Source organism: Homalodisca vitripennis, chromosome 1 (genome assembly GCF_021130785.1).
Source record: "Homalodisca vitripennis isolate AUS2020 chromosome 1, UT_GWSS_2.1, whole genome shotgun sequence".
NCBI classification, from domain to species: domain Eukaryota; kingdom Metazoa; phylum Arthropoda; class Insecta; order Hemiptera; family Cicadellidae; genus Homalodisca; species Homalodisca vitripennis.
The window spans coordinates 90356586-90367382 of record NC_060207.1 but is presented as its reverse complement, the minus strand read 5'-3'; the positions used below and the strand labels follow the sequence as shown (position 1 = coordinate 90367382).

At 36.0% G+C, this 10797-nt stretch overlaps 1 protein-coding gene across 1 annotated transcript; it reads left to right on the top strand.

Annotated features, from left to right (window-relative positions):
* The first annotated feature begins 2288 nt into the window (after positions 1–2288).
* Positions 2289–5027, top strand: LOC124366451. Its single transcript, XM_046823020.1, has 2 exons — positions 2289–3212; positions 4133–5027. The coding sequence occupies exons 1-2, from the start codon at positions 2892–2894 to the stop codon at positions 4793–4795; spliced, it is 984 nt and encodes a 327-aa protein (XP_046678976.1). The 5' UTR covers positions 2289–2891; the 3' UTR covers positions 4796–5027.
* Positions 5028–10797: the final 5770 nt, after the last annotated feature.

Here is a 10797-nt window from a genome sequence, read left to right as displayed (position 1 = left end):
ATATTACTTAGTAATTTTTTTTTTTTTACTATAATAAATTTTAGATTAAATTAGTTATATCTCCGATGCCACGATTGAGCTTGCTTTGTTGTCTCGATCGAGAGAATATGTACACACGGAGTTTTGAGAACCATACTTCTGTCAAAAAAAAACAACTAAGGTTGATTTTATAACATTCTTTATATTTGTAGCCAACGTAAGATAGTAATTATGATATCTGCATTGCTCTTCTGATCAAGCATGAGCATGGTTTATATTAAATAAATATTGCAGTTAAAGGTGAATTTTTACGTCAAATTTGAATTGTATTATCTGGATAGTAAAGTCTATGTTTAACAGTGATTGCAGAAACAGTTTAAACAAAATTTGTCGTTTCTCTTAAGCTTACTCTATGCTTTAAAACTATAAGTGTAATATATGTTTACAAAGAACAGCTGATTAAAAATTTGAAAAGACGTTAACATATGTTTGCTGCAATGCATTTCTTATGGGTATTTCTGTAACCAGTGGGGCGGAATCCTGAATCGGGAAAGGGATGGGCATAGCTTATAAACCTTCTCCGTGGAAAAATACATATACGTACAAATTTTCATCATGATCGGTCCAATAGTTCACGATTCCATAAAGGACAAACATACAAACATTCATTTTTATATATATAGATGTTAAAATCACATTTAAATAATTACAAACATTAGAAATACTAACAAATTAAAATACTATAATGGACAAAAATAAAACAAGAAAAATGACTGAAACAATATGATAATAATACTATGAAAACATTAAACTATTCCAATTAAAGACAAGATATAGCCAAATTATAATAATTTATTGAAATTACAAATTTATAATTTCAATTATTTATTGAATCAAAGAAAATAAATAATTTTATTTATTTCACTACTCACTACTCCACTCATGAGCGCCATGCAGTAGTTATCTACCCAAGGAAGTGATCAGATTGAAGACCTCGAAACGTAAACTTATAAACTTTTTGTATCACTGAACAATGGAAAATTCACGAAAAAATCCCTGTTAAATGCACAATCCTTCCATCGCCAAAAACAAACTTTTTACACATTATTATCTATATATTTTGACACTTTATATATAAGGCTTTGGGCCTTTACCATAACCAATATCGGATAATGGTAACTAATAAAAATATTTATTATTTAGTAATTTATATTGGTAGTTCTACGTCACATTCTTTTACATTTTTTTATGTATATAATACTTGTTTTAATAGCAACACCGCTTCATAACATGGATTAGAATATTTTTTTTATTGATAAAGTATTAGATTCGTACTATCACAGTTAATAATTTAAACTAGGTAAAGTAATAAACTTAAAAGGCATTTAAGATTATTTTATAACCTGCTTCCTAAAAAGGTAAGATACGCAAAGGTAAGATACACACAAATTAATTAATACAACTGGATCTACACACAGTCAAATAAAACATTTAATTTATCCACACACTCTTTAGTGTCATTGTACAAATTCTTAAATTTCAATATATCTTCCTCAGTCATGTTATATTTCGACCTCAATAAAGATTCTGCAATTTCGTGTTTTCCAAACTCTTCCTTTGCAAACTGTAATATTTTCTTACCCATCATTTCTGCTTCTGTTCCTATCAGCTTATCAGGTCCCGGAATAGATCCCAGTAACATTCTAACGCTCAAGTTCAATCCTTCAATGTGCTTCAGAGGATCCTTATCTTGAGTCAACGTCTTATCAGCCTCCTTGTACATCTCATTTGCCAATCCGTGGTACTTTTCGTCAAGGTTCAGTCTGTCCAGCAATGGCTGTAGGTCGGGACTGACGCTCTCGCATTTGCAGAAGTTGCAAAAATAAACAATCATAATCATACTTTGTTGTAAACCAAGTAGTTTTGTGTACCTTGCCATTGTCAATGATTAAGGGCAGAGAAGACATTTGTAATCGGTTTAACTGTTTATCTTAATAGTAACATAATCAGCGACATTATTGAAATTTTAGTAATACAATTCACTTCCACTTTTTAATTAAAAATCTTAGCAGCTTTTAGAAACGGTTTCTTAGAATTGTGTTAAATATAAACAAGGAATGATCAATACCTGATTTTGATCCTAACCACTGTTAGGAATTTGCACATTGTTTTAAAATGATTACTTTTCAAAGTTATCACTTCGGCGAAACTAATTTTGTGATAGGCCTATTATAGTAAAACTTTCATTGCTGTTTCAAGACTGGACTATAGCCTGTAATAGTGATTAAAACAGAAGCTAGAATGAAATCTTTATTTACAGGGTGTTTCATAAGAGGTTGGCATAAATTTGTTGAAATCGGTTGAAAAATAAAATAATTACATCAGTTTTTGTTGGTGAATGTTTATGCTTTCTTTCATGTAGAAATTACATTCTTATGAAATGTTCGTCTGAAGAGATCCAAAATAGAGTTTGCGATGAAGAAGCTCAAAATGAACTCTTTATATTGTTTCGACATCAGAGACACCTAGATTAAAAAAATGATGTAATCTAGATGAGGAGGTATTTTTATTGTCTCATCAGGTGTACTACTAAGAGGAAGTGAACTAGAGCCGCTTTAAGCGGCTTATAGACGGTGAAAGTAGAAACAGCAAGTTACTGGCGGCCAGTACTTGACAATACGTCACTTTCCACCAATTTCCATTTACACAGGGAAAGTTATTGGCAGCAAGTATATCGGTTGTACTGTCGGCCAGTAGGCCAGTCTATTGTGAGATCATGTCGGATTGTGATGAAGAATATTGCGAAGCTTTTAATGAAGCAATTCAAGAATGTGTTGTACTTTTAAGTGAAGAATTGCGATCTGTTTTGAATAGGAAAAGAGTTTGGGTGAAGAAGTGGGTCGACAGGAGACATGAATTTGGTGCATCTGCAACTCTTTTTCGCGAACTCGCAATGGAAGATCCTCTGGATTTTAAAAAAACATTTACGTATGAGTGTCGAAAAGTTTGAGGAGCTGCTACATATGGTAGAACCCATAATTCGTAAGCAAAGTACTCCAATGCGTAAAGCATTGACCCCCAGACAAAAGCTTGAAACAACTCTGCATTTTCTGGCTACAGGTGACAGTTTGCAGTCGCTATCATTGCTATTTCGCATACCAGCACCTACAATTTCGATTTTTTTACCTGATGTTATGAAAGCCATTGTGACCTGCTTGAAGAGCTTTATGGAGGTAAGCAGATCCAACGCATTCTTTAAATTACTTAATGTTTAGAAAAAACATACAATTTTCAATTTAAAATATACAAATTTGACACAACTTAAGCCTACGTAGGCCTACTTCGCTACGTAACTTATACCTACAAACTTTAAGGTTTATTAAAAGTAGAACTCACTTTGCAATGTAAAAGTTTTATTTAAAAATGTATCATACACTAGTTTGTTAGGTGAAATTAAAAGAACGGAATGTTGTACGAAATATATATTTCAATTATATGTATTCAAAGTTTGATTTGTAACGTACAAAAAATGTGAATAGAATGAAAAAAATTGAAAGAATGTAGTACAGTTTTAGTTTAATTCTGTATAAAACGTGCCATGATCTTGAAAAATACTCTGAGAGTAAGGTTGCAGTTCGCTGTCATCATTGTCATCGTAGCTGCTGCCTGTCGACATGATTGGTGATGGGGGTGGGTTCATGGTCTTGAGCCTTTCTTTAGTTATTAGGCTTTGAAATTGTTCTTGCAGGATAATAAAGCTTCTGAGCGGGAGGGTCCTCAACTGGGTAGCCATGTGTTGAGCAAACGCATCATACTCATCTTGCTTTTTACTTGCAGAAGCTGTACTTTTTGGTCGGTTTTCTGCTATCTTTTGTAGTTTTGCAATTGATTGCTCGACTTTGGCCAACTTACTGACTCGTCGTTTTTTAATATTATGTGGAGGAACAAAAGTTGTTTTTTCAACAGACTGATCTGTATTTTCATCCAGCTGGCTCTCGATTTGAGTGTTATCAGTCTCTTCCACCTCCACTAATGTTTCCTCTATGAAGTCCTGGTCCGTAGTGTTATCACAATCAGCCTGCAACATAAAAGGCTATCACTATTAGTGTCAATGTTATTTATGTACACTATCTAATACAAATGTTGTTTTTAGGTACCAAGCACTACACGTGAATGGGAAAACATACAAAGAAGCTTCAATGTAAAATGGAATTTTCCATCATGCTGTGGAGCCCTCGATGGGAAGCATGTCGCGATAAAAAGACCACCTGGATCTAGCTCTGAGTTCTTCAACTACAAAGGAGGTTACAGCATAATTTTGCTGGCATTAGTAGATGCAGATTACCGTTTTTTGTACATCGATGTTGGATCAAACGGCAGAGCAAACGATAGCAGCGTCTACCGACTATCTTCACTAAAGAGAGCTATGGATTCAAATCAGTTTAATTGGCCGAATGACTATGTAATAGTAGCAGATGATGCCTTTCCACTCAGCATAAATGTGATGAAACCCTACTCTAAAAGGAACTTGACACTAGAAGAGCGTTTATTCAATTACCGCTTATCACGGGCTCGTAGGGTTGTTGAAAACGCGTTCTGTATTTTGGCATCACGGTTCAGAATATTTGAGAAATCCATCGATCTCAACCTTCCAACAGTAGACTTGATTGTTCAGTGCACATGCATACTTCACAATTGGTTCCGCACTACATCGTCCACAACTTATTTGGAAAAAGGAAGCGTTGACAGAAACGGGGGTCATTCACCCTGGAAGGTGGCGGTCAACCCCCACTTCTTTGCCGTCCTTGACCGTTGACCGCTCAACAAACCCTTCCTCTAAGAGTGCGTCTGATAAAAGAGACAAGCTTGCTACCTACTTCATAGGTCCTGGTTCCGTCCCCTGGCAAAAACAATCGATTGGATTTGAATAGTTGAAAAAAGAAGACAATCATGAGTTTCTTGTAAACATATTGATTTCTTAGTGTTTCATTAAAATATGTACCGTTGTGCATTTGTAGTAAATAAATCAAATATATTATTACCTTGTACTTTGTTTGAAGTTGTTATTGACGATGGAAGCTTTGAAAGGATGATAGGATTTCGGACATTTGCCATCGTTATTTGTTACAATAAAAATAAAAGTACGTTTTGAGGATTGACATCTATCATCTTCTTCAGGTATAACTAAATTAAATTAAGCTACAACATTTGGCAACGGATTTCCAATAGAAGTGTAAAAGTATAAAATAAGTCATACATACCAGAAGACTGCTTGTGTACACTACACGCACGTTACGCGCACAAACCACGGACACGAGAGCAAGCACGAGTATTTTATACTCTTATTTCTAGTGGCAACCCGTTGCCAAAAGTCGTAGCTTAATGTAATTTAGTTCTAATCACCTGAAGAAGAGGATAGATTTCAATCCTCGAAACGTAGTGTTATTTTTTATTGTAATATATAACGATGGCAAATGTCAAACATCCTATCATCCTTTCATTACATTGTACATTTTTGTAGTTTTCCTTGATAACCAAAAACGCAACGTTGGAGGGGACTCAACATTACAATATTATTAATAATTATAAACTTAAATCTTCTTAGTATGAAATCTAAAAACAAATATTAACTGTTATACAGTTAAAAATAATGTATATAATTTTTGTTTCCATTGAGGGTATTCAAATTTCCCTAATGGGCCCCCTTCTGATACGCTACGACTATGCTTGTAAATAATAGGTTCATATAATAAAAAATAATTGAACTTACCTGCTTCGCCAGGTTTGATTTTGAGGGCGTGTTAAAGCCACAACTCTCAAAAACGAGTCAGCAAGAGTGTACCAGGTAAGTCTTGGTACATACAGGTCATCCGTACCTTTACCACTTGATTTAGATTCCTCAACTTTGACACGTTCTTGTCTGTACGTTGTTTTTATCACTTTAATTTTGTTCCGCAAAAAACAAGTATCCGGTACTTGTATACCTTGTTTCTGAATGTCGGTCATTAACCTATGCATAGCAGATTCACGCTTTTGTTTGTCAACGTATTCACGATGACGACAGTTCCATAGCAGCTCGTAGCTCTGAAAAACCTCCAAAAACTTTGAAATTTCATCACTATTCCACTTAATTGCACTTTTCTTCTTCTCTGCAACGCAATTTCCTGACATTTTCACAACGTACTACACCACAACAACATATGACAATGCGATCCGTTCCTTTACTTGCCACTGCTCTACTGGCGGTAAGTATGGGGAAGTGCTTGTTTTGACAGGAAAGTACTGGCCGCCAGTGGTCACGTGATCGCCCACGTGACCCGCTACTTGCCGTGGAGTGGCCAGTAAAAACAAACAGGTTTGTTTTTACTGGCCGCAAGTAATTACTTACCGCTGGAGTGGAAAGGACCCCTTTAGACAGGGGAAGTAAGCGGTAAGTTGAAGAGGCAGTAACTGGCCGCCAGTAACTTGCTGTCTCTACTTTCCCCGTCTATAAGCCGCTTAAATTCAATTCAACTTTCTCATTGAATCAACTCTTCCCACCATAGCTATGTTGTGTATATTCGTATACCCAAGTCCTAACTTTTTTATTATTAGCCTTTGAATTACAACAGCTGGATTCAATCAAATAGAACATGTATAAGTATACACTTTATGTAAAATTTACATTAAAAATATTGAAGTCTACATATACTGCTTAATGTGACACCAGCCCCCTTACAAAAATGCAGTTTCAACACGGTGTTGTAAGGCATTTTGTACAGACCAGATAAAATCTCTCCTAATGAATAAAAACTGGAATGCTGTCTATATGGCCCCAGATGCAGAGCAAGCATACAACATCTTTCATAGAACTCTCCAAGCAACGCTAGACATTGCCTGTCCTACTAAAAAATGTAGTCAAAAATACAAAAGGAAACATGTGTATTATGACAACGAGGCCAAAGACCTTAAAAATGACTTTCTAAAAGCCCTGCACAAATTTGAGACCACAGGAAATACCCAAGACAAAGAAGATATGGTGGTAAAAAAGAAAAATTATGATAAAAAACTTAGAGAAATAAGAAAAAATGCTAATGCTGACTTCATCAACTCAGCTGACAACAAAAGTAAAGCTCTTTGGAATGTCATAAACAATGAAAGAAGAGGAAAACATCAACTACAGCCAAACATATGTCTCTCAGTGAATGGGAAATATGTGGGCAACCCCACACAAACTGCAGACCACTTTAACACCTTCTTCACAGAAGTAGCAGAATTGACGCTGAAACAGAATAACTGCTCCCCAGGGGACGCAGATGATAATGAAAATTACGAAACTCCACTTAACTATGTTGATAAATCTCTATATCTAACCTCAACATGCATCAATGAAGTATGGAACATCATAAATGCCCTAAAATCAAAATCTTCAAGTGGAGTGGATGAATATTCTTCTAAAATTGTGAAACACTGCTCTGAAGAGCTAATGCCGCCTTTAGTCAGCATAATTAATAAGTCCTTCAGCCTTGGTGAGTTCCCTACAGCCCTTAGCCTCTCTAAAGTATACCCCAAACATAAAAAAGGTTCAACACTGGAAGTCCAAAATTACCGTCCCATCTCTCTAATCTCAACATTCTCAAAAATCATAGAAAAAATAGCTCTACACAGACTCATGGCTCACCTAAAACAAGAAAATCTGATAACCGAAAAGCAACATGGATTTTTGAAAGGAAAATAAACCAGCTCTGCCATCATCAGCCTTGTTGAACATGTTATTGACCAAATAGACAAAGAACAATACGTATCTGCACTCTTTCTTGACTACAGCAAGGCGTTTGATTGCCTGGGCCACGACATCATCTCAAAGAAATTAACATCATTAAGAATCAGAGACACAGCTAACAAATGGTTTGTAAGTTACCTCACAGGCCGATCTCAAATAGTCGAGCTGCAAACTACCATTTATGGTGTAACTACTTCACATCAATCCAATCCACTACCTGTTACCCGCGGAGTACCGCAAGGATCTGTTTTGGGCCCAGTTCTCTTTGTCTTATTTGTGAATGACTTCCCAGCTTATATACGTGATCACAATACCACTTGTGTGATGTATGCAGACGATACAACATTGTTGATTAAGAATGACTCTGCTGAAGGAGTGTACGAAAGTGCCACAAGCTCTCTCAGTAAAGCCCTCAATTACTGCAGAAGGAATGATCTAGCCATGAATCCATCGAAGACAGTTCACATCAACTTCAGCAAGAGGAAGGACCATATCCCTAACCCACTTGATGTTTCAAGAAAAGACCATATCAAATTCCTTGGCGTAACTATTGACCACAAACTTACGTGGACTGAGCATGTAAACCAGGTTTGCAAAAAAATCAGCACTGGTATATATGTAGTACGCAGAATAAAATGTATCGGCAACTTGGAGGCAGCAAAAACAGCTTACTATGCTTTGGTGGAAACTCATGTGAGGTATGGACTTGCTGTTTGGGGTGGATCCTCTGCAGGAAACCTGAACAGAGTACTACTCCTGCAGAAAAAAGCTATCCGAACCCTAGCGGAACTCGAACACCAACAAAGCTGCCGACAAGCATTTAAAACCTTGGGAATTATGACAATTACTGCACTCTACATACAAGAAGTAATTTTGCACGTTGACCAACTGCATGTACAAACAGGAAAAACCCTTCATACACATAACACACGCCATGCAGGAAATTACACACTACCTCTACATCGGACATCACTTTTCGAGGAAAAACCATCCTACATTGGTAGGAAGCTGAGGAACCTCCTGCCACAAGCTGTGAAAAACCTCAAGGGAGCTGCCTTGAAAAGATGTCTTCACAACTTCCTGGTGGACCACCCAATATACACCATCGAAGAATTCACAGAAGTAAACAAGGAAGATTGGAGGCTCTGACATCTTGTATTGATTATTTATTAATATCAATTATGTAATTTGTTAACATTGTGACTCTATTACTGTTCTTGAAGAATATGTTAATAAAGAAATATGACTATGACTATGACTTGTGTTCTTTCAAAAATCCTAGGAGTAGTCTTGATACTGATGCATCTAGTTTACACTCTTCGCATCAATTCTTGTACATCAGGAACCTCTATTTCGTACACTATACACTTCAGGTAACGCAATAAATATAATGCACTGGTTTGAGGTTCGGTGATCTAGCTGGCCAATTTACAGTACACAGTGGCATCCACACCCTACCCATTTCAGAGGATATGTAGTGGACATAATTGTACCTTGTGTCAGAATTTGTCTTTGGATATTTCTAAATTAGTCCTGCCTAAAGCTCATTTTAGTTTGTAATAGGTAAAACACGTTAATAAGACCTTAATACTAATTTATTTACAATTTTAACTTAATATTTATATTTTTAAATAATTTTGTTTTAATAGATCACATGGACAGAGGTACAATGACATTAACTGAGGCTATAATTGAGGATATAATGACATTAACTGTTAGAGCCTATAAAATAATGTTTATATGTAACATCCTTTATGGATTAACAAACGTTATAACCCGAGAAAGACACAGGAAATGACAATTGCCCTCTTCTCCCGATGACTGGTGATGGAAGAAAAGCAACTATATCTTCTCTTTCTACTTTTCCCTCATCATTTTTTGTGACCAAACAAACATGGAAGTATTTTATATGGTCTTGCAAATTTTAAAACTGGACAACCCCCAATTACACTTGTTATTTTGCCAACATAATGTTTGATTGTAACTTTTAAACGATACAAGTATCCATTTGTACAAACGGTGGATTGGTTGATGTGAAAAAAATGTGATCGTCTTTTACTTCTCCTTCCTCCTCCATTCATGTCTTTCTATCAAATCTTGAATTCCGATGTTACTTCCTCAGATAAGAAGACGCCAATTAGTCGCCAGATGTAGAACCATTCTTTTCCCTCTCAATTGCACTTTGTTTTGCTTTCTTCTTGCCATCATTAAAAAGTGCAGACGATTTTCTTTTATTTACACTAATTATTTTCTTATTCCTTTTTCTGAAATTTAATTTTTTGGGGATGTATCAGTTACAACCTTGCACCTATTAGGTTTGCAGCCCATGCTTGTAAGTTATTTCTGCTCTGCTTTCGGGAGTGGTCTAATTTCCTCTGGAGATATTATTGCCACACTTGTCGTAGACTTGTCCTTAGGAGTGGTGAACTAGAAGGACCTTGAGTAAACATCTTTAAACTCGAAGAACAAGGTACCAGACAGATCAAGAGTAGAAAACAGTTAAACCAGAAAGGATTGCACTAACATCTAGGTCACAGATTAATTCATAATTTAGCTTTTCTGGGACCGTACGTGAATTTGAAGATCCATAAGGGTTGGATCTATTAGTGACTAAACTGGTGAATGCATTACCTTTGAAGGAGTGTGAACAGATAATACAACTGTTTCATCCATGTTGCATACTTGATCTGCTGTGAATAGGTGTTTTTCTAATAAACTGGCATATTTATTGAACAATAATTTAACACAGACTTGTTAAATCCACATGCAAGAGCTATGCTTGTAGGTCTATGTGTTCTCAATGACAATTTTGGGTTCCTTTTAGGAGTCGACTAGCCATTGTTCTCCAGCTTGGAGACTGGCATCCCAAGACACAGGATATATCTTCTTGTTGGCTTTGGAAAGTTCGTATGCCAATTTTTTTACGTTTCCTTTTGAAAGGCCATAGTGTATTGAACTAGCAGTCAACAAATAGTCTTGACGAGACAGTTCTTCTTCTCTGGAGAAAATCTGTCAAACTGAGCAATTATTTTTATACGAGAACTCTGTGTTTCCAC

Coding starts and splice junctions, on each gene's coding strand:
- LOC124366451 (XM_046823020.1), top strand. CDS start 2,892: ATGAATTTGGTGCATCTGCAACTCTTTTTCGCGAACTCGCAATGGAAG. Junction 3,213..4,132: donor GCTTGAAGAGCTTTATGGAG/GTAAGCAGATCC, acceptor TGTTGTTTTTAG/GTACCAAGCACTACACGTGA.